Source organism: Octopus bimaculoides, chromosome 14 (genome assembly GCF_046866305.1).
Source record: "Octopus bimaculoides isolate indiv1 chromosome 14, ASM4686630v1, whole genome shotgun sequence".
NCBI classification, from domain to species: domain Eukaryota; kingdom Metazoa; phylum Mollusca; class Cephalopoda; order Octopoda; family Octopodidae; genus Octopus; species Octopus bimaculoides.
Genome location: NC_142941.1, coordinates 18353876 through 18379457, shown reverse-complemented (window position 1 = coordinate 18379457; position 25582 = coordinate 18353876). Strand labels below are relative to the sequence as shown.

Below are 25582 nucleotides of genomic sequence, written 5' to 3'. Positions count from 1 at the left end.
CACAGCTGCTTCACTGCATTCTTGATAGTTATTAATATTAAGAAAGATTTATTTAAGGTGTAAGATTGGTAGAAATAATGAAATGTTAAATGAAATGCTTTGTGGTATTTACTTGCAGCTATTTTTTAATTCTAATTTCAAATCCTACTGGGGACAATGTTGCCGTTCAATTTTTCTCCCCCATTGGTCAAAAGGTCAATAAAAATGAAACACTGAGATAAATGCAATCATTTATACACAAGCATCAGATGTGAGGCCTCTTATCTCTTTAAGAAATCATAAGGATTATGACACCATCTCTTCAAAATACATGTGGAAACCAGATACAACTGGACATGAAATCCAAACATACATAGATATTCTGGAATCCCAGTTTCATAAGCTGATGGATGTAAATCCTTTACTGCAGTCCTCACGAGTAACTCAAATGCATATCTATGCCAAAGTTATTATTCTAATTGTTTTCATTTTTTTCTATTATATGTTATTGGATTTTCTTTTTTTTTCTTCTGACTTTTCTATAAAATATCATGTTTTTTGTTTCTGTTGTAGGAAGGATTTCTTTGGAAGCGATTATGTAAATTAATCTCTGATCAATGTCTTGTAATTGGAGATGTTAGTGCTGAATGGCCTTTTAAATGTAAGGAGGTTAAAGAACCTGTGGAAAAAGACAATGAATCCGGTGAATTGTCTGAAAGTAACAACCAAGATACAAAGCCACAAGGCAACTATATTGCCAGTGGTCAAGTTTTCCGGATTCAACAGGACACAACTGTCACCGATGTGATTGAATATACAAAAGATTACATAGGTGAGAGTCAAAATACTTCTATTACACTGTGTAACATGATTTTTGTCCTTGGGTAGGAATGGTTATCTCTTATTTGCTTATCCTTAGAAAGTATGAAAAAATGGCTAATATCTCCTTCAAACATAAGGTGGTGAGCTGGCAGAATTATTAACATGCTGGGCAAAATGTTTAGCAGCATTTTGCCTGTCTTTACAGTCTGAGTTCAAATTTACTGAAGTTGACTTAGCCTTTAATCCTTTCGGGGTTGATAAAGTAAGTACCAGTTGAACACTGGGGTTGATATAATTGACTTATCCCATCCTCTGAAATTGCTGGCCTTGTTCCAAAATTTGAAATCAATATTTCCTTCAAACTTTGCTTTTGTTACACTATTTATTCAAACCCCAAAGAATTCCTCTCTACACATGTCTATGATGCTCCTCCACTTCTCCTGCTCATCATCAGAGACACACATATTGTTAACTTCTTCTTATGGACATGCTCAAGTGGTTAAGGTCAAGCAACTGACAAGCAAATCTGTAGTTATTGAGCAGAATATTTGCTACAATATTTCTGCTTCAGTAACTCAGCACGGAATCTGTCTAGAATATAATGGAAAACAGGTGAGTTTCAAAACATCAATGTCCAGGTGACAAAAACAAAATTTGAAGGGAATAACAGTCATTTCTTTTGATTTCTGAATAGAAGCAAATAGGAAATAACACTTACTGATCAAAGACAAACAAATAAAAATTTTGGTACACAGTGTTGTTCTCTCAGTTAGGCCAGATGTTTATTCACTCAGAATCTTTTTCAGTACAATGATCATCCTTCATCTATGCATAATATCAAATATTTATTTGAGAGTGAAATAAAATTGTGTAGCAAGTATGTTATCTTGAAGGGAATTAAAGACATGTGAAAAGAATTGATTTTAAATGAAAAGCAAAGATGATTTGCTGGTGCAGCCTGCTGCTTGATAATATTTTCACCAGACAAGATCAGTTTGTTTTTTGTTTTTTTTCACAGTAAACAGTTGGTTGAATCCATACCTGTGTATTATTGGTACTTATTTAATCAATCATAGCGAGATGAGCTAACATAGGAGCTTCTATATGAATGAACTATTTATTTATACCTCACCATTAAGAAGAACCCATTGGATAATATAGTCTGGATACATGTAAAAAACAAAAAAAGGGAATGTGATGGTTGATATACTTTTCATAAGTTTGTCTGATCAGGTCTGACCTAGAGCTAAACAAACAACAACAACAACAAAAATCCCAAATGAGATGAAAATTAAAATTATCACTAAGCCTGTCAGTTTAGTCCAGAATTATGGATACACCACAAAATCCCTCTTGACTAAATCAATAAGTATTCTATCTTTTATCTTGTTTCAGTCATTTGACTGCTGCCATGCTGGAGCACTGCCTTGAGGAATTTTAGTTGAACTAATTGATCCCAGGACCTTTTCGTTTTTTGAAGCCTGGAACTTATTGTATTGGTCTCTTTTGCTGAACTGCTAAGTTATAGGGATGTAAACACAGACACTGGTTGTCAAGCAGTGGTAGGAGACAAATACAAAGACACACACATACACACACACACACACACAGACGCACTCACAACATACACACATGCACACATACACACACATGTACATGATGATATTCGCTTTCACTTATAATATATCTATTACTCTTTTACTCGTTTCAGTCATTTGACTGCGACCATGCTGGAGCACCACCTTTATAGTCGAGCAAATCGACTCCAGTACTTATTCTTTGTAAGCCTAGTACTTATTCTATCGGTCTCTTTTTGCTGAACCGCTAAATTACGGGGACGTAAACAATCCAGCATCGGTTGTCAAGCGATGCTAGGGGCACAAACACAAACACAAACATATACACACACATACATATTTATATATATATATATATATATATATATATATATATATATCATCATCATCATCATCGTTTAACGTCCACTTTCCATGCTAGCATGGGTTGGACGATATATATATATATATATATATATATATATATATATACATATATACAACGGGCTTCTTTCAGTTTCCGTCTACCAAATCCACTCACAAGGCTTTGGTCAGCCTGTGGTTATAGTAAAAGACACTTGCCCCAGGTATCACACAGTGGGACTGAACTCGGAACCATTTGATTGGGAAGCAAACTTCTTACCACAAAACCACACCTGTGCCTATTGTCTTTTCTGTTTTTTAATTTTCCTCCTCTGTTTCATATTCTCCTTCAGGATGTCTATGAAACTAAAGTGGAGCTGTCACTTTGTTCTTTTCTTGATCTTGAGCTATAGACATTTTTCTCGATCTTTCTTTCTCTGCTTCCTTTCAGCTTCTGAATCTTTCCTTCTTTCTCTGACATCAGCTTTCTATCATTACAAAACAAGGTGTCTGATTTCTGGAGTAAAGCAATTAAGTTGGATTCCTACTGGAGGCTGCAAAATTTCTTCAACAGAATGTTTTTATTCGTTTGAAACAGCAGTTGCAGTCTTGCAACTTAACACCATTTGAAATTCTCTCTCTCTCTCTCTCTGACACACGCACGCACACACATTTATGCTCACATACATGCACACATACACATATATATGTATACACACATCCATGCCCACACACACACATTCATGTACACATACATACATACATACATACATGCATACATGCATATGTATGTGCATACACATGCACAGACAGACAGACAGACAGACACACACAAACACACACACTCCATAACCTAACAAGTTTATCAATGCCTTGTCTGTGTTTGGAGTGGGTAATGTTGTGTGGTTAGGTATTCTCTTTGTAACCACATACCTTTTGGTTCAATCTCATTGCAGAACACCTTGAACAAGTGTTTTCTTCTATATTTTCTATATTCTTAGAATGATCAATGCTGTGTGAAGGAAATGCAGTAGACAGAAACTGTATGAAAGTCCACACACATGTATGTCTGTATTGTGTTTGCATTTGTGTGTGTGTGTGTGTGTGTGTGTATGTGTGTATTACAGTAGATAGAGCCAAAAAGCTAAGTGATAGGCTTGGAAAGACTAGAAGGAAGGTGGTTGCAGAGAGTATTGTGAAGTAGCTAGAAGAGAAGCGAGGTGTCAGATATACCAAGCTAGGGAAGGAGCAAAGAGTAAGAGATTTGCACATGTTCTGTGATGTTATAATCAGAAGCATGAGGTGATTTAGATTGCGAAATAGTGTACTAGAAGGCGGCGAGCTGGCAGAAACGTTAGCATGCTGGGCGAAATGCTTAGTGGTATTTTGTCTGCCGTTACGTTCTGAGTTCAAATTCCGCCGAGGTTGACTTTGCCTTTCATCCTTTCGGAGTTGATTAAATAAGTACCAGTTAAGCACTGGGGTCAATGTAATCGACTTAATCCCTTTGTCTATCCTTGTTTGTCCCCTCTATGTTTAACCCCCTGTGGGCAATAAATACATAAATAAATAGATAGTGTGCTAGAAAACAATCATGACTGTGTTGGGAAAAAGTGTATTTGGAATGATAAAGCACACTTAACTTTAATATTTATGAAAAGAAAAAGGCATAGAAGTTCCATTATGTCATATTGATGTGATAAGTAGCTTGCTTACCAACCACATGGTTCTGGGTTCAGTCCCACTGTGTGGCACTTTAGGCAAGTGTCTTCTACTATAGCCTCAGGCCGACCAAAGCCTTGTGAGTGGATTTGGTAGACGGAAACTGAAAGAAGCCCATCATATATATGTATATATATATATATATATATATATATATATGTATGTATATATATATATATATATATATATATATATATATATATATATGTATGTATATATATATATATATATATATATATATATGTATATATATATATATATATATATATATATATATGTATATATATATATATATATATATATATATATATATGTATATATATATATATATATATATATATATATATGTATATATATATATATATATATATATATATATATATATATATGTATGTATGTATGTGTGTTTGTGTGTCTGTGTTTGTCCCCCCACCATCACTTGACAACCGATGCTGGTATGTTTACGTCCCCGTAACTTAGCGGTTCGGCAAAAAGAGACCGATAGAATAAGTACTAGGCTTACAAAGAATAAGTCCTGGGGGCGATTTTCTCGACTAAAAAGTGGTGCTCCAGCATGGCTGCAGTCAAATGACTGAAACAAGTAAACGAGTAAAAGAGTAAAGAGTACATGTCTGTGAAATACTCAACCTGACCTGACACAAATCCATTTACTTTTACTTTGTCTTATTTCTCTGGAGGTTTTTGACCATTTCTCATAGTTGTAAACTTCCTTTATCTCCCTCGTATCCTACTAATTATTTAGTTCTTTCCACCTTGTTCGTATGTATGTTTGTTGTAACTGTATATGTGTCATTTGGGTCATCACCCCATTTGTCCATCTTGGTCATTTATCTCCTACCTGACCAGACCCTTTTCAACTGGTCTTGCCATTTCAACTGGTCTTGCCCTTAATATAAATTCACACTTTACCCATGCACTTTACTTCCTTCTACATCACACAGATCCCATACAACTTATACCCCCCCCCCCCTGCATTATTTACACTGACTCGGTCTCCTTCCTCTCACCACTTCCACTCCTCCTCATCATTTCTTCACTTCTTTTATTTTTGCAATGTTGTGACCTGATATTTAGTTTAAAAAATTTTTTTTTTTTTATTCTCCCTACCCAAAGAAGAACAAGTGTTCAAAATGCTGGATTTTTTCATCCCTCACAATAAATCAGCTTACTGAAATTCATTTTTCTGCTTCAAGCTTTTTGTATTTTAGATGCCTGGAGTAGATAACATCTTATTCTGTTCTTCATTACTCATTGTTTAATCTTTTGTTGTTTTAATCTATCCATCACTTCCTCTACACACCTTCATCTCATCTTTTGCTCTAGTAACCCAGTTACATCATTGTAGTGTATGTATTTATGTATATATGTACATATGTATATATGAGGAGGTGCTTGGAACAATGTTTGTATGTGTGTGGATGTTTTTATGTTGTGAGTGTGTGTATATGTATGTGTGTATAATGTATGTATGTATGTATGTATGTATGTATGTATGTATGTATATATGTTTGTATATATATATATGAAGGAATGTTTGGGGGTGTGTTTGTAGGAGTAGATGTTCACACATTGTGTGTGTATGCACACACACACATATATATATATATATATATATATATATATATATATATATATATATGTATATATGAAGGAATGTTTGGGGGTATGTTTGTATGAGTAGATGTTTACACATAGTGTGTGTGTGTGCATATATATATATATATATATATATATATATATATATATATAAAAACAAATAGTAAATGAGTATATGCATATATACGTACAGGTATGTGCATACCGACATCCACCTGTATGTATAGGTGCATATCTGGGTACAGGACATTGCAAACAAACGTAGACAAGAACACACGAGCCACATAGAGAACATCTCCTTCATCAGCCACCCACGTTTTAACACCGGCGTTTCGACGAGCTTGGGCAGGACGCATCGCTAAAACGGCTCGTCCCATGGATCGCAGATTAAATTTGTATACACAAATTAAATCTAGCCATGGAGGAATGTAGTGGCGGACAAAAAACAAGACAGGAAAACAAACAGAAAAGGCTTTACGGCCAGACGAGAAAAATTATGTGTGTAAGAACGCGATGAGGCACGGACCCGAGAGGGACAAAGTGGTGCGTGCATTGCTTGGCGAAAGCCAAGGAAGGAAAGGATTATTGACCGGAAGCATGTGACCATGCCGGTGTAAAAGGAAGAGAGAGAAACAGAGGGAGGAAGTAGAAGAATAGGTGAGCAACGAGAGGAAAAGAGAAAGAGAGGAAAAACGAGGGGGAAAAAGAGATACGTAGTAGTAACAGAGGAAGAACGAGAGGGGTAAAGCGAGATATGTAGTAGTACAGAGGAAGAACGAGGGGGGAAGGAAAGAGAAAGAGATAGAGTAGTGTCGGAGGATATGAGTTACGAAAACTACTTACATTTGGAAGATGCTGCGTTCAATCATGTAAAAACAAATAGTAAATGAGTATATGCATATATACGTACAGGTATGTGCATACCGACATCCACCTGTATGTATAGGTGCATATCTGGGTACAGGACATTGCAAACAAACGCAGACGAGAACACACGAGCCACATAGAGAACATCTCCTTCATCAGCCACCCACGTTTTAACACCGGCGTTTCGACGAGCTTGGGCAGGACGCATCGCTAAAACGGCTCGTCCCATGGATCGCAGATTAAATTTGTATACGCAAATTAAATCTAGCCATTTATCTATCTGTCTTCCTCTATCTTTCTATCTATCCCTCTGTCCTGGCCTCTACTTCACTGCTATACCCTTCTTTCCCTTCCTCCTTGTTCCACTTCCTCCCTCCACCATCCTCTCTATCTATTTATCTATCTGTCTTCCTTTATCTTTCTATCTATCCCTCTGTCCTGGTCTCTACTTCACTGCTATACCCCTCTGTCCCTTCCTCCTTGTTCCACTTCCTCCCTCCACCATCCTCTCTGCTCTCGTGTGACCTGTGGTCAGCTTTCTTTTCACTCCAGCCACTGTGAAGGCAAGACGAACTACTAGCGTTCTACCTCAGATTCGCGTTTGGCCGTACGGCTTTTGAATGTTGTTTTCACTGTCCAATTTTTCCTGTCTTGGTTTGTGTTTGCCACCTTGGAATCCTCTGTGTAGTGGGTTGATCCACTACTCAGGAAGAGACTATTCTAGAGTACGTTCTGTCTTATCTTCGAAACGTCAGGTTAGAATAGAGACAGCTGATGAAGGAATATTCCAAGTGGCTTTCCGTTTTCCTCTGTGTTCGTTCCGTTGTCTGTAGTTCATTGTTCTAACGTCCTGTACCCTGATATGCATATATATACACATGTAGATGTAAGTATGTACATATATGTGTGTATACATGTATATATATTCTTTGTATTATATATATATATATATGTTTACATAGTTATTGATATATATAAATATGTATATGTGTATGTATATATGTATGTATTTTTTATGTATACTCACATACACAAACACACGCACATACACAATACACATGCACACACATTCTCTCTCTCTCTTGCGTGCGCACACACACACACACACATACACATGCTCTCTCTCTCATACACATACACAAACACACCCACCCATATGTGTGTATTTGATTTTATGTGTATATCATGTATTATCACATCAAACATTCAATATACACTGGCAAGGAAGTGTGGAGTGTCTGACATATGTTTATTTGTGTTTAAATAACTGCAAAATTAGATCCATTGCATGGATTTGTGCCAGTATCCTGGAGGATACTTTTCTAGGTGGAGATTAGCAACTCTCAGTGGCTGACATTGTCTTTTTTTTCCCCAACTCAGCCATTATCAAGCAGACTTATCATCAGATTCATTCCAGTGTGACCATCCCTTCTTATTTCAGATATACTGTTTCAAGACCTATATCCATTATTTTATCTCTTCTCTTATCTTTTTACTTGTTTCTTCAGTCTTTGTACTGCAGCCATGCTGGAGCACTACCTCGAAGGGTGTGGTCAAGCAAATTTACCTCAGTACTTATTTTTTTTAAAACCTGTTACTTATTTTATCGGTCTCCTTTTGCTGAACCATTTGGTTGGGGGGATCTAAACAAACCAACACCTGTTGTTAAGTGGTGGTTGTGGGTCAAACAGAAGGATATATATGTATGTATGTATGGATGGATGCATGCATGTATGCATGAATGTACGATGGGCTCCTTTAAGTTTCTGTCTACCAAATCCACTTGCAAGGCTGTAGTAGAAGACACTTGCCCAAGGTGTGACAAAGTGGAACAGAACCCAGAACCATGTTGTTGGGAAGCAAGCTTCTTGCCACACAACTACACCTGCACCTGTGATGGGCTTCTTTCAGTTTCTATCTACCAAACCCACTCACAAGGCGTTAATCAGTCAAGGGCTGTAGTGGACGACACATACGCAAGGTGTCTCAGGGTGGGACTGAACCCAGAACCACGTAGTTGGGAAGCAAGCTTCTTACCACAAAGCTACTTCTACATCTCTTTTTATGATAATATTCTTTATTGTTTTTCTTGTTTTAGTTTCTGGACTGTGGCCATGTTAGGGCAGTACATTGAAGGATTTAAACTGATGACATTGGCCCCTGTACTTATTTTTAAGCTTGGTATTTATCGTTTTGGCTCCTGTTTGCTGAACTGCTAAGTGATGGTGCATAAACACAGAATACTGCCTTTCAAGTGGTATGAACATACAGACAGACATGGAGACAGGTACTTATACATGCACACATGTGTGCATACTATATATGTATGTGCTTGCATATATATACATATATACATATGGATATATGTGTGTGCGTATATATATATATATATATATATATATATGTATATGTATGTGTTTGTTTAATAATTTTATGCCCAATTTTCCATGCTTGTGTTGCATCAGATGGAATTCACTAAGGCATCTAGATGTAGAAAATCTGCCTTAGTCAATTCCATCTGATGCAACACAAGCATGGAAAATTGGGCATAAAATTATTAAACAAACACATACACACACATATATATATATATATATATATATACGCACACACATATATCCATATGTATATATGTATATATATGCAAGCACATACATATATAGTATGCACACATGTGTGCATGTATAAGTACCTGTCTCCATGTCTGTCTGTATGTTGATACCACTTAAAAGGTAGTATTCTCTGTTTATGCACCATCACTTAGCAGTTCAGCAAGCAGATGCCAATACAATAAATACCAAGCTTAAAAATAAGTACAGGGGCCAATGTCATCAGTTTAAATCCTTCAGCGTACTGCCCTAACATGGCCACAGTCCAGTAACTAAAACAAGAAAAACAATAAAGAATATTGTCATAAAAAGAGGAGATGCAGAAGTAGCTTTGTGGTAAGAAGCTTGCTTCCCAACTACATGGGTCTGGGTCCAGTCCCACCCTGAGACACCTACTTCTCTTGTAGTGGCCAAACTATAAAGAAGACATCAGTATTGTTTTGATCTATCATGAAACCAAATTACATCTCATTTTGGTTAAACCTCTTTCTAATTAACTGGGCTATAGCTCTAATTACTTCTGTAATTACTTCTTTCTAAGGTATCACCTTTACACTTGTAACAGTTGACTATGAGGATGCTTCTCCAGTCATTGGGTATGATGCCTTCTTGTACAACTTGATTAACTATATGTGTAACTAGGCCATATCCTACACTGCCAGATATTTTAAGCATTTCAGAAGTAATTCCTGATGGACCAGGAGCTTTTCCAGTCTTCATTTTCTTAATTACTTTATCTATAACACTATTGTCAACACGAATGGCAGGATCCTCTGTCAGGTTCACATTAGAAAGACTCTCTTTCTCCTATGCATTCTCCACTTTTAATAACTTTTCATAATGGCACTTCTATACCTTCTTTACAGAATCTCTTTCACACACACACACACACACACACACATAATGGAGAAATTGTACAAAATGTATAAATAGATGATGAGTAAAGCATTGGCACAGTTTCTATTACCTGTTGTTATCCGTAGATTTATTGCAAGGACTTTGTAGTGGCAGTTGGGGTAATAATAAGGATTATTACAAAGTGGCATAGCATTACCTTTAATTTCTTTTTATATATACAGCTTTACACAGACCTACATGATCCAACTGCATCGATTAGTAACCATTGCAATTGCAACCCTACTAAAATACTGGTGCAGTTTCTTCAGTCTTCACTTTAATATCCTTTGATTTAACTATTTAAAGTTTTTCATTTATCAACTCTGAGTTGTATGATGTAGAGTTGTTTGTGAATTTAGACGCAAACTATTTTCAATTCAAGTTTTCATTGGATAATCATTTATAACCCATTATTTCAAAACATTCTGTGGTTTAAATGTTTATTACTCACTTACACCGAGCAAAGGTGAATTTTCTCATGTGCAAGCATCTTAAAGTTTGTTCCTGTCTAGAACTGATTATGTTACCCTTAGATGTAAAAATTTGGTAAAATTCTTCTAAACATAGGTCACATTTATTAGTTCAAGGTCTGTATGGTTTTGCAGTACAAATCAATTCCCAATTGATAGTATAGTCTTTGCATATATATATATGCAACAGGATTTAAAATTTTTTTTCAGTTTCTGTCCACCAAATCCACTCAAGACTTTTTGGGTGACCTAGGGTTATAGTAGAAGATACTTGCCCAAGGTGCCATGCAGTGGAACCAAACAGGAAAATTCCTAGTTATGAAGCAAGCTTCTTAACCACAAACTCATTCCTGTGCCTACAGTAGGGTGTTTTGAGTGAGATTTTGCTACAAAACCTTGTAAGTCAAGTTACTACCCTTATAAGCTCCTTTGTTGGTTCGTTGTTGTTTTTTTATTGAATCTAGGTCAACTAAGATAAACAGGTCTCTGATCAAAGGTATTCTAACCCCTGATAACCCTGTTTTTTTAGGGTATAACACATGATGTATCATTTCTTTAAAATGATAAGGTGTAATTCGAGGGATGTTTGACTTCTCTGTCTAGCATGCCAAACAAGCATTTAGAAACTCCTTCATTAGTTTAGTGTTTGTTAGGATTGGCAATATTCAATTTGATACAGTTGTGAAATCATATATATTTGTGTGTGTTTATATAAATATATAATCCGCAGAAGATTATTTCTATCCACTCATATACCTACATGAAATCTTGTTATGAATTCAAATACAGACTTCCTTTCCCCACCCTCCTCATACAAACATAATGCATGCACTTTTTTCTAGTTCCATTTTTTTTAATGTTTACCTTGCATTACCAGAGCTCACTACATGTTTAACTACAAGTTATATATATCTTTTGGACTTCACAGACTATCTATTTTATATCTTTCAATTATATAAGACTTTCATCTATTTGAAACCTGATAACCATAATGTATGTTTAATATACATAAATCATATATTTTTTTTTTCTTTCCACTTATCTATCTCTTCTAGTTTTTCAGATAGCTTTAACCCTTTGGTGACTTTAATCTCATACAATTATCTTCTAAAATTACCTGAACTTAATCTGACATTTACTTTACTGTTTTAAATGTTTTTTTTTTTTTCTTTTTTATCATATGAGTAAGCCTTGGCTGGTTCTATAAACTGGTGTATTTGCATATGAATTATTAGAGTATTTACAGTTGGAAAATATACCTACTCATAGTTCTCATCTAAGAAGACAGAGCAGTGTCTATTTTTAACTAAGCAAGTTGAGGCAAGCAAAGAATACATTTCAAACTCATGTGATAGCTTTTCTCTTTTATCTGTTACTTGTTTCAATCATTGAACTGCAGCCATGCTGAGGCACTGGCTTGAAGGGTTCTAGCTGAACAAATAAACCTCAGTACTTATTGTCTAAAAATGTGACATTCATTCTGTTGAAATATTTTGCTGAACCACTAAGTAAATAAACCAACACTAGTTGTCAAATGGTGGGGGCACAGACAGACAGACAGACAGACAGACACACACACACACACACACACACACACACACACGTACAGATACAACAGACTTATTTCGGTTTCCATCTATCAAATCCACTCACAAAGCTTTGGTTGGTCTTAAAGTTGTAGTAGAAGACACTTGCCAAAGGTATCATGCAGTGGGACTGAACCCAAAACCATTTGGTTGGTAAGCAAACGTCTTACTCCACAGCCCTGCCTGCACCTATAAGATCAAAAGGAAACAAACCCTGAGGATGATGCACCATCTTGATTTGATCTCAGAATGCCCTGCATTTTGTCCAACATTCTTAAAGATTTGGTCAAGTTAACATACCATGTTTTTTCTCACTAAATTATTCTCTTCCCTTCATCTCTTGAATGTCAACCCTCTTGATTCAAAGGCAGTGAAATGACAAAATCATTTGAGTGTAGGACAAAATGTCTTGTATTTGTTCTGGCTCTCTGTGCTCTGAGTTCTAATATTGCCAAGGTCAACTTTGCCTTTCATCTACTTCTTAAAATATTAGGGTGGTGGATTGGCAGAATTGTTAATGCATCAGATAAGTTGCCTTGTGTTATATGTTCTAGCTTTTACTTTCTGAATTCTTGGGGTAGTAGACTTAATCCATCACTGGTTTAATATCATCATCAGGTTCTTGGGTACTTTTAGCAGAGTTCTCTTTGTTGCAAACATTCAGCTCAGGCCTCCAGCTTGAAGATAACCTTTTCTGTTTCTCCTATTATGTATTGTATAGATTGTTATTGTATAGTTTTCTATTGTTTATTTCACAGGAACAGAAAGATTTTATTTGCAATAAAAATGCAAATCATCCTTTCTTTCTTAAATAGCTCCTCTTAATTTTTTCTTTCCCTAGAATTTCCACAGGTCCTGCTACTAGATGATGATAGTACTAAGAGTTTTGAGAGAAAAAGGTCCTTTATAACTGTAGAATTTACCGGTTAAAAGGGGCTTCCATGTTGTAGACTAATCCTTTCCAGACTTTAAAATCTATAGAGCCAGCATTCAACTCCAGTTTCTGTAATATTAAGCAGATGAAGAACAAATCTGCCAGCCAATAAGATGTATTACTACTGGTATCTTTTCCTCTGGGTGGAATTAAACCAAGAACTGCCAGCTAAGGAAACACTGCTTCCACTACTTCAAATTAAATGATCTTGATCATTGTGATTTAAGTATCTTGGTGTTGTGGATGCAACATAGTAAATAGGACATGGATCTCAGGGTTGGGTACCTAGAACTCTGTCACTTTAGCCCTCAGTACATTCATTTCTGCTTTATTCTGACTACCATATGCTGTCAGCCATTTAGACCAGCCATATCCAGCCTAAATATTTTACCTGTCTATGTTCACTCTGACCAGATCAGGCCTACCTCTCACAATTACCCTGCAATATCATTCTAAAAATAAACATATCATCACATCATTGGAAACTCAAGGCTTAGAGATAATGTGTGATTAATTCAAAACAGTGTGAATAAAAAATAAGCATTACAATTGACAGAGTAATCTGAATGCTAAATGGTTAAATTAGTTTTCAATATATATTTTCATAAATTCTTAACAACTGAACTCCCTTAAATCACCTTCTTTTATATTTTTCTCAAGGAAGCAGGATTTTCAGAAACCTTGATCTATGATCCCAAGATTTGTTATATCTTTTTCATGAAAACAAATTAACTTATATTTCATCCAATTGGTTTTTTTTCCTTTCAAAATTATAAACAAAAAGAACATCCAAAGAACCTTTCGTTCTTGTATTTGGTTTGCAAGATTCTTGATATGAGCTTGTGTGTTGAAACATATTTTGTTGTATTTTGGGACAGTCATTACACCAATAACAAACACACACACATTGGTTCTATTTCACTTCTTTATGATTATTCACCTATTTGTTAGCACATTCAGTTAATCAATCAATCAGTTATGTTTGCCAACAGACAGACCTGAAGCTGATCTAGCGTAAAGAGGGAATTGTGAGTGGATTTGGTAGATGGAAACTGAAAGAAGCCCATCATATATATGTATGTATGTATGTATGTATGTATATATACAAAACGTCAAAAGAGCTGCTCCATTTCTATTGCATTTTCCAATCCCATGTCGACCTAAAACAGGCCATGAAACATAGTCCCTTCCAACTCTTGCATTGAAATCTCCCAAAATGACCAGCTTGTCAGAAATTGGTACTTTCCTCAATAATCTTGCTAGATTGTCATAAAACTGTCCCACAGTTTCCTCAGAATGGGACATTGTTGGTGCATAAATACTGACAACGGTAAGAAACCTACCTTTTGTCAGTTTGATACGGCATGACATGATCCGGTCAGATATACCACTTGGAAGCTCTGCAATGGAGGACACTAATGTATTCTTGAGAGCAAACCCAACACCAGATTCTCTACGCTGACAGTTAGGTAGGCCATTCCAGAAGATAGTATATCCATAAGCAGATTCCATTACTTGACCCTCACCAGAGAGACGAGTTTCAGAGAGAGCAACTATATCAAGGGAATATTTCTTTAGCTCACATGCAATAAGTGCAGTACGCCTTTCTGGCCTCTTCGTGAAATTATCATCAAGAAGTGTGCGCACATTCCAACAGCCAAAATTCAAACGATGTTTATTTTTACTTTTTCTTGAGGACTGTTTGACCACAGTGGCAGGATGACGACCGGGTCCAGCCTGTGATACACTGGGACACCTGCCGGGCCAGACCTGTTCCCCTGATGTTCCCAAGCCTTTTTTGCCATTTACTGAATTTGTTTCAGACATTTTAAAATAAGTTACAGGTGCATTTTTAGGTTTCTGCCAACCAACCAATTGAATGATTTTACTAAGATTTGGAGTACAGGAAGTACCTGTGCAGATGAATAATTTTTAGTGGGTGTAGCTTGCACTGCACTACCCCCACTTATTAGCCCAAGAAGACTTTCACCGGTGTGACAAGAGAATTGACAAAACCAGGAATTTCCAAGGCCTCAGGTTTTATTTCGGAGATTTCCTTCTCCTAGGTAGATTACCAACCAAGGTTAAAGAGCTTCTACCTGCCCATGAGGTAAGCCGTCCCATTCCAGACACCTAACCGACACTCAGACACTCTGTAAAGTGATCAAATATCACTCCGGTGACCGATGTGGAGCAGCTCATCAAAAAAAAAAAAAAAAAAAAATGACATTTATTTAGCTATGAATAAGCTGAATAACAACAAGTCTCCAGGATCTGATGGAATCTGTGCAGAAGTCTTGAAATATGGGGGTGACAAAATGATGGAACTCTTAAATATTTTAATTTGTCACTGTTGGAGAAGTGAGAAAGTGCCTCAAGACTGGATTGATGCCATTCTTGTCTCCTTATATAAATCGGGGCCAAAGGATCTGTGTGGTAATTTTCGTGGGATTTCCCTTTTGTCTGTGGTTGGAAAGGTGCTCGCCCGCATTTTGTTAGAACGTTTAAATACCTTTATAGTTCCAAGTATGGTGTCTGAGTCTCAGTGTAGTTTTCGTTCCTCCAGGGGCACAGCTGATTGTATCTTTACTGTCAGACAATTACAGGAGAAGTGCATTGAACAGAATCTTGCTCTGTACCATTGCTTTGTTGATTTGAGCAAAGCATTCGATACTGTTAATCGAAGTGCTCTGTGGCTAATTCTGGGGAAAATTGGTTGCCCAGAAAAGTTTATAAACATGGTCAAGGCTTTGCATCAGGATATGAGAGCTAGGGTTAATTTTGGTGGTAGGCTTTCTGAATCTTTTGCTGTGGAAAATGGAGTAAAGCAGGGAGACCTTGATGCACCCACCCTCTTTGCAATATACTTTGCCGTTGTGGTGTCACATTCCTTTCAAAACTCTGAGGAGGGTATCTACATAAAATATCGAACAACGGGGAATGTTTTTAATTTGACCCGACTGAAGTTTAAAACGAAGGTTTTTACTTCACTTATTAGGGAACTTTTGTATGCTGACGATTGCGATCTGGTTAGTCATTCTGAATCGGGTCTGCAATCCCTTGTATCTGCATTTGATGCAGCTTGTGATGATTTTGGCCTGACCATCAATCTGAAAAAAACAGTTGTAATGTATCAACCTGCGTATGGTGCTGTTTGTAACCTCCCTAAAATTTTTGTTAAGGGAAAGTTACTTGAGGTTGTCAATTCATTTGTATACCTGGGAAGCTCTGTTCAAGATGATGGAAATCTTGATACGGAAATACACCTGCGAATTCAAAGGGCAGCAAAAGCATTTGGTGGCTTGGAGTCACGCGTCTGGCGCCAGCGACATATAAATAACAATACAAAGCTGGCTCTTTACAAATCATTTGTCTTAACATCCCTATTGTATTCCTGTGAAACTTGGACCTGTTATGAAAGGCATTTTAAAATGTTAGAAAAATTCCACCAAAAATGCCTTCGTCATATTTTAAGAATTAAATGGAATTCTTTTACTCCAAACACAGATATCCTTGCATCTGCAGGCATCCCCTCAATTAAAGCCATGATTTTGAGGAACCAATTGAGATGGTGTGGCCATATTGTTTGAATGGCAGATGAACGCATGCCGAAACAGTTGTTTTATGGTGAGCTTGCAGAGGGGAAACGTTATCGGCATAAACCTAAAAAAAGGTTTAAGGATAGTATAAGGACTACTATGAAGTCAATTGGAATGGCCCCAAAAGATATAGAAGTCCTCGCTTCAGATCGAGTTGGATGGCGAACAAGGGTGTGGAGTGGAGTGAAAGCATTTGAAGAGGCCAGGATGATGCAAGCAGGGCTCAAGAGACATTTAAGGAAAAATGTAAAGACTGAGAAGGTGAATGACAAGGACCTTTTTGTGTGCACAGTCTGTGACAGACCATGTCTGTCCTTGGCTGGCCTCAAATCTCACCTGCGAACCCATGGAAAACAAACCTCATCCAGCTATTCTGATTATATGTCTGTGCACACGTTTGAATGTGGTGTGTGCCAGAGGGTTTGCAAATCCAATGGGGGTCTTAAAAGACATGTTAGGATCCACAATGAGCAGAACTTACTTGCAGGTATTGGTAGTGCAAATCAGAGGTGCAATCTGTGTGGGTGTTTTTTCAAAACACTGTCTGGTTTAAAAAGCCACATCAGACGCCATGAAAGGGCTAAGGTGTAGGTGCAGGAGGTGGTCAAATTCTGTTTAAGGAGTAGACAACCACCATATATATATATATATATATATATATATATATATATATATATATATGTGTGTGTGTGTGTGTGTGTGTGTACATGTTTGTGTGTCTGTGTTTGTCCCCCAGCATCGCTTTACAACCGATGGTGGTGTGTTTACGTCCCCGTAACCTAGCGGTTCGGCAAAAGAGATCGATAGAATAAGTACTAGGCTTCCAAAGAATAAGTCCTGGGGACGATTTTCTCGACTAAAAAGGCGGTGCTCCAGCATGGCTGCAGTCAATTGACTGAAACAAGTAAAAGAGTAAAGAGTAAAGAGAGAAGGTAAAACGAAAACTGACAAAAATAAACTGCTACTTCTGTTCAAACTTTTAATTTCTTCTTTTCTTCCTCCTTCTTCACAGCAGCAGCAAAAACAATAGCAGCAGCAAGTTATTCTTGTATTGTCCATTTCCTGTTTTCCTTCATCACCTAGAAAACTAATGTATTTTTGTTGTTCCCATCACCCTTACCTGCTTTTTTTCAAAGACAACTTCCCTCTCCCTCCCCACCCCTCTGCTATCTTCTCACCTTTCTCCTAGCTGCTGTCTTTATTCTCCAACCCCCACTCCTGCTGCTTCTCATTACATCCTCTTCTCTCTCTCTCTCTCACTCTTCATTGTTTATCAACATATCTCTTCTATCTTTTCCTTATCTATGCGACTGTTTCATTGTGGTGTAGCCAGCCAGTGATAAAGTTAAGTTTCTGTTCTATTGTGGCATTTATCTCCTCCCTCCCAGAAAGACCGTTTTTTTTGTACTTCCAGGCCAGTGGGGAAACATTCTCAATAAACATGTCAGAGTAAAGTAAGTAAGTGGGTAAATAAACTGAAAAACATGTTTTCTTCTTGTTATAACAAATGCAATCAGCTCTGCAACTCAAGCAGACTGTTGTCAGATGACCTCTGATGTTACCCCCACTTCAGTCAAAGGAAACATCTGTAACCTTCCCTCTCTCTCACTCCTTCTCTCCAATATATATATATATATATATATATATATATGAACATATACATAGTATATCTTTTTGTGCACAGTTAGATATACAACTGCTACTGTTGAGCTTAGAGCTCCTTCTAGATTATCATCATCCAGCCTGCTTCTATTAGAGTTGTTTGGTTATTACTATACTTATTAGTTATTAGTGGCTATGATAAACAGAGCAAATGTAGGAGAAATTATGGTAAACACAGGTTCATATCATTTTATATCATTTTCACTCTGTGTACATTTCAGCCTTGTGGTTATTTGAAACCCCTGCATTGTATGTTCCAAGTACAAATTGATAAAAACCTGTGTTTACTATAATTTCTCATATGTGTGTGTGTGTGTGTGTGTGAAAATAATCCATTTCCAAGTAAGTTTATCTTAACCTTTTTGATGTGACTCTACTCTATACTGTTTTCTTCTCCCATCCTTCTCTAATACCCTTTTTCTCTCCCTTCACCATTTTCTGTCTGTTACTCTCTCTCCCTCCCCCTGTTTCTCCTTTTTCTCTTTCTCTTTGCTCACATGTGACCATTGTTGACCTTTCATTTCCTGCACGACATTCTAAGGACTGGACATTTTCTTTCTCTCTCTGCTATCTTTTCTCTTTTCAAAGAAAATATTTCTCCCAGCATTCACTATGTTCCTCTCGTTCTGGTCTAATGACCCTCCATGTTTGTTTGTGTTCTGTTTCCTTGTATGTCTCCACTGTTCTGTTTTTGTCCCCAACTTTGACCCTCCATAAATTCGAAATTTTATTTTGGAATTTACGGGAGCAACTGTCTTTGAAGACTCATATAGTCATTGAATGCTTACCTGTCTGCTTGTACTGATAACTCTCCTTGCTAATTCCAAACATACACCTCACATTTCTTCTTCTTGCCTTTGAAGTTATACTGTAGAAGCACATTTATTTAGCCTACTAAACTTTTTACATTTATATAATCTTTAAACAATTACAGATGATAATTTGGTAAATCCTACATGAGGTTAGTAGAAGGTTTTTGGACTACATGAAAACTCTGTCTTGCTCTTTTGTATCTCTTCAGACACCTCAGCTAGTTTATATTCCCTCTGAATGAGCTAATTCTCTTGATACCTACCCATTTGAAATTGCTCATGGTTCTTTCTATGATACAAATTTCCTGTTTTAAAATGATCTAAGTTTCCATCAAAATTCTATGATAATTTATGTTCCAAACACCAGCTTTATTATAACAAAGTTATTTTACTAAATTCTTCTTTATTTTCAAAATTTATTAAAACAAAGGCAGTCTATACCTTTTGAATGAGATGCATTCAAAAAGCATACAACTTTATTTTTCCCTGTGAAAACTAGTGCTACATGGGCAAAATCCTTTGGGTGGGAGGTGATGCCACCCTTCCTGTGCCTGTGTGAAAATTTTTGCACCAGTAGGCACTGTAAGTTCCTGGCTGTTATGCATAGAGTGCAGATGTATAGTTTATGCTTGTCAGATTTTCGTTTTCATGCATGATGACCAAATGCATCGAGCAGAGATATTGCGTTAAGTTTTGCCAAAAGCTCAGTGATACTCAAGCTCAATCCATCCAGAAGATTCAGGAGACCTTTTGCGATGATTCCATGGGGTAAAACCCAAATCAACAAGTGGTACAACTGTTGCAGACATAGCTGCATCTCAGTAGAGAGCAAGGCATGCTCAGGCAGGCTATCCACAAGCTGAAACAAGGAGCTGATGGAGAAGATTTGACAAATAGTTATGGAAGACCTTTGTGTAACAATTCCACAAAATGGGAATAAGCACAAGATCAGTGTATTTTGTTTCAACAGAGGATTTGTGCATGTGGAAAGTATCAGTGAAATTTATCCCCAAGGTGCTGGCAGAGCAGCAGAAGCAACTCAGCATGGAAATCACTCAGGGTATGCTGAAAAATGGGTAAAATTATATAAACGTAGGTTAATCAACACCAAATATAATTGGTAAATTATTTCAATTTCAATGTTTCATCACAGATCTCTGCTAACAGAACCTTATGATGGAAACATTGTTTTATTTTCCAATCAGTTTTCAAGTCTTAAATCTCTGTTAGTGGACATACTGTTCAATTGTTTAATATCATTCTCTTCTACAAGAAATATATTTCTTGATTCATATTATTGCAGCTTCAATATATATCAGGTCATTAGAAGTATTTGAATAGCACTTCAAAGATTTTAATATTTTGATGAAAACCATTTTATTTTATTTTATTTTATTTTATTTTATTTTGTTTTACATTTGTTTTTCTATGTCTGCTTAAATGATTGTTTCTGTTGGTGAAATTGCTTTCACAGCTGGATTCTTAGCTCACCTGTGATACAACTTATACTAAGACAAAATGAAGCAAGTATAGTTATAGGACTTAACTAGAAATGCATAATAAACTGTAATTCATAAAGTTTGAACTCATGACCAATATGGCCCCAATAATCCAGTTCAAGCATTGTGTCTCATATAATGTCAGAAGATTTTAAGGTGAAGGTCAAAAGTAATAGTATGATATAGAAATCTTACTGAGTTTGTCCTTGTTATCATTGTAGTTGAATTTGTCCTTATATCTCTTCTTCAGTTGACTTATAATAAGGAAGTAATTGATCAAAGACACAGAAATAAAACTTTTTCCTGCTTTGGCCTGAATTTTGGCCATACAGTATACTCTATTATAAGAATATCTTACATCCAATTTGTTGTTGAGCCTGCTTATGAATATTAAACAAGGTACTGAGAGAAATTTTATATACAACAGTGTTTTGAATATTTGTTTTCTCATGTAAGTATGGACTGGATTTCTGAGTAAATGAATAAATTAATAACTTATGGTTTGTAATTTTTGTGTCTCACCTTCTTTGGAAGGAATGCACTTACCTCCTCTCACCAATGATTCCTTATCATTGTTATTCTGCAGCAAATGGGTATCATTTGATTATTTCTGGATGCCAGAAAGAAGTAGATAGCTGGATTAAAGCAGACTTGGTAAGTTAATCTTGTATTTGATTTTCATTGTAATCTCTTGCACCTGAAAAATTCATGTGGTTTGTACTCAAGGGACTGCTCATGACCCTTTACAGGGCCTCCAAGACTAGTGGGAAGGGAGGAAGGAAGACGGTATCCTTGAACTGAAGACCTGGCTTGAATGCTTGCAACATAATGGACCTAAGATACCAAGCAGTGCTGCCATACTGGGTAGGATCTAAATGGTTGAATTTAACATTGTATAAACATTTAATGGATTTGTGTAATTGTTAGAAAACCAAACCAAGAGAAGGAAAACGATCCTTGTGGTATTTGGTGATAACCCTTTATGTTCTGAACTCAAAATCCCATTGAGGTCAATTTTGCCTTTTGTACTTCTGGGTTGATTTATATTTCTGAAATAGCTTCTAGATATGAATGAAATTATTTATGTAATTCAAGGATGTTATCTGCAGTAAAAGCAATATCAAAGTTAGTGTTAACAATTAATGTATGGAGCATTATAAGGCTAACTATAAATATGTAATGCAGTTAAAATAATTGATATTATTCACTAAGTAATAATGTTTTTTCATATCATCCTGGTGAGATAGTAATGAATGAATCACTATGTTATTATGCATGGTTGTACATTTACTGGTGAAAAAAAAAAACTTGCTTAATGATTAATTTCAGGAGTGTCAGCTGCATGACAAACATCAGTGTTAACTATTTAATGCAGGAAACATTAAAAATCTTGAAATAAAATCAGGCATGGTTATGTGGTTAGGAAGTTGTCTTTGCAACCACATGATCTTGCATACCATCTTAAGCAAGTGTCTTCTCTATAGCCTTGGGTTGACCAATGCATTATAAGTGAAATTGGTGTACAGCAACTGTGCAGAAGCCCATTGTGTGTAAATGTATGTATTTATGTATGTATACAGAGAGAGAGAAGAAGAAGATATATATATTTGTGTATGTGAATGCATGTTTCTGTATGCATCTGTGTCTTTAACACTTTTGAAAAAAAAACATGTGTTTATGTCCTCTAACCTAGCAGTGTGACAAATAGAAATTATTAAAATTCAAACCAGTTTTAAAAATAAGTAATGTGCTTAACACGACCAGTTAAAGTCTTACACGACAGCCCCAGCATGACTACAATCCAATGATTGAAACAAGTAAAAGACTAAATGAGTAATGTATTTATTCACCCCATTTGCTAATGTGATAAATAGAGTTAACTGGTTGGGGTTTTGTGATCAGAATATTCAGCAGGGGCTGACTGACTGTAGTATCTTCACAGTATTAGTGAAGTATGTCCTGGAAATGAAATGTTGTCTGCACACCCTGTTCTCTTGGAGTTTACCATTATCGTACAAATATACATTTTCTAAAAGTTTTTGAAAGAAGTCACTATTTAACCTGTAGCATCATTGTTTAACCTGTAGCACCTCTTGAGTTATCTAAATGTTGAGCTAACAACAATGCCTTTATGCGGTCACTCAACTTAAATAGCAGCTAAATTTCACTCAAGTCATACTCTGCTGTCTTTAGCCCTTTAGCATTGAGATAACTCTTATCAATTTCAATGCCTATTTATTCACATTGTTTTGAATTAATCATGCATTATCTTGTAGTGTTGAAAATTCGATGATATGATTGTATATTTTTAGAATGACATTGTAGGGTAGGTGAGAGATGCCAGATCTGGCCAGTTTTGAACATAAAACAGGTAGAATATTTGGGCTGGATATGGCCAGTTTAAATGCTAAAGGGTTTTTTAAAAAGCAGGGTACATTAGATACATTAATATTATTTTACTTGTTTCAGTCATATGACTGCAGCCATACTGGAGCACTGTCTTAAAGGGTTTTTGTCGAAGGAGTTTATCCTAGGACTTATTCTTTGTAAGCCTAGTACTTATTCTATTGTTCTCTTTTACTGAACTTCTAAGTTACAGGGACGTAAACACACCTATAGTTATAAACATAAACACGCCTATATTTACACTATTTAAAAAAATAAAAATAAAAATTTAAAAGCATTGCAGAATAATCACAGCTGGAGCATCTTTGATCATAAGTCAGGTTGTCCTGGGGTTAAACAACACCAGCAACAAGAAGTGTCTGAAAATGGTCTGGCACATTTATAATGATGGAGTGTTTTGTTGTAATCAACAGATGAGGCTTAAACAACTTCTCATTGAACAACCTGTACAAATGATTTATTCATAGTAATCAATACTCACCCCCCCCCCCCATCAAACCTGTACAGGTGCGCAGTGTGCCACCTATAAGATGCAGAAGTGATTGCAGAGCAAAGTGAAACGAAGTACTTTATTCAAAAAACACAACACACTGCCAGACCCAAGAATTGAAATCATGATCTTGCCATCATGAGTGCAACACTCTAACCACTAGGCAGATTGATTTAAAGTGGTTGATCACAAAGAGAGAAAAAAAACTCAATTTTTCTACTGTAATCCTTACAGCAGTACTCCTCCACCCTCACTAAGGCCTCAGACTTATTTCCACTAAAACCAACAATGATAATAATCTATTTCCACCTTTTTGATGTTCCAGCATCAACTCAATAGATAAGCTCTATTATGGCTGTGTGATAAAGACATACCTTTTGTAACTGTGTGGTTCTGGGTTTGATCCCACTGTGTTGAAACTTGGGCAAGTGTCTTATTGCCATGTTGACCATGTCCCGATTAACCTGGCAAAAGGCCTCAACTTGACCAATAGCATCATCATCATCACCACCATCATTGTCTAATGTTTTTTCTTCATCTTTATTCCTTTCTATTTCTTTATTGCCCACAATAGGCTAAACATAGGGGGGACAAACAAGAACAGACAAAGGTATTAAGTCGATTACATCGTCCCCAGTGAGTAACTGGTACTTAATTTATCGACCCCGGAAGGATGAAAGGCAAAGTCGACCTCAGCGGAATTTGAACTCAGAACGTAACGGCAGACGAAATACCGCTAAGCATTTCGCCCAGTGTGCTAACGATTCTGCCAGCTCGCCGCCTTCATCTTTATTCCTTTCATGCAGTCAAGTACTTGGATACTACTTTATACCAAATTACAATGCTTTTTACCAAGAAACAATGACATGATGAATAGTTCTTTTGGAATTGCCAATATTCAGATGGTTGCTCTTATATAATTGGTTGAGATGGAAAATGTTGGTTCATTTTTCTAGGCATCCTTCTTTTAGATAAGAGAGAGAAATTTGTATTTTGGCAATTGTTTGTTTCTTAATCCTTTTGGAATAATTTTTTCATTGTGAACCTTATTGTGGCTGGAGTTGTTTAGCATGCAATTTAAGCTGACTTTTATGTCATTTTTGTTAAGCTACAAGTGGTATATGTGGCCATTTAAGAAATGCTTTTTGATTGGAAGAGGAAATTTTTCATCACCATGATTAAAGAGAAAAAAAAAAGAGGAAAACAGAAAATAATCTATACAGTTATTCTTATGGAGCAGAACTGCTTGTCAGGACACAGCACATACTGTAATAATTTAGGTGATTCAACAATGAATTTAAGGAAAACAATCTAACATGCTGTCTTTTGAGGGAGAGTTGCAACTGTAGTAATGGCAGCAGCATGGATCTTTGCCCTGTGTAAAATTCAGTGTATTTATTAGAATGCATATGTTCTGCAATTTGCATTTGGTTAAAAATTACAAAATTGTGCTACAGAATCATTTAAATAAACATATTCCAAATGAAGCAGTCTTTCATTAGAGAAAGAATGTTCTTGTTGGAATTTCAAATGAAATTTTTCCATTGACCTCGAAAATGACAGCAGCAGCAGCAGATCATTTTAGTTAGTAGTTAAGTGATGCCTAAACCACTGACGGGAAATAGATTCAGGGAAATATATATTCTATTACAAATGGATAGCAATAAATGAAGTTCATACTCATACAACAGG

The 25582-nt window shown here is 36.3% G+C and overlaps 1 protein-coding gene across 4 annotated transcripts in view; it reads left to right on the top strand.

Moving 5' to 3' along the window:
- LOC106877636 (enolase 4) overlaps positions 1-25582 on the top strand; it is a 230540-nt gene that overhangs the window by 201972 nt on the left and 2986 nt on the right. For all 4 annotated transcript variants that reach the window (XR_016244234.1, XM_089362469.1, XM_089362470.1 and 1 more), the window contains exons 12-13: positions 553-811; positions 21581-21648. Coding sequence is in view for 3 of the 4 variants with exons in the window: in XM_089362469.1 (XP_089218595.1) it covers positions 553-811; positions 21581-21648 (327 nt within the window). In the remaining variant the exon portion in view is untranslated. The remainder of the gene's footprint in view (positions 1-552; positions 812-21580; positions 21649-25582) is intronic.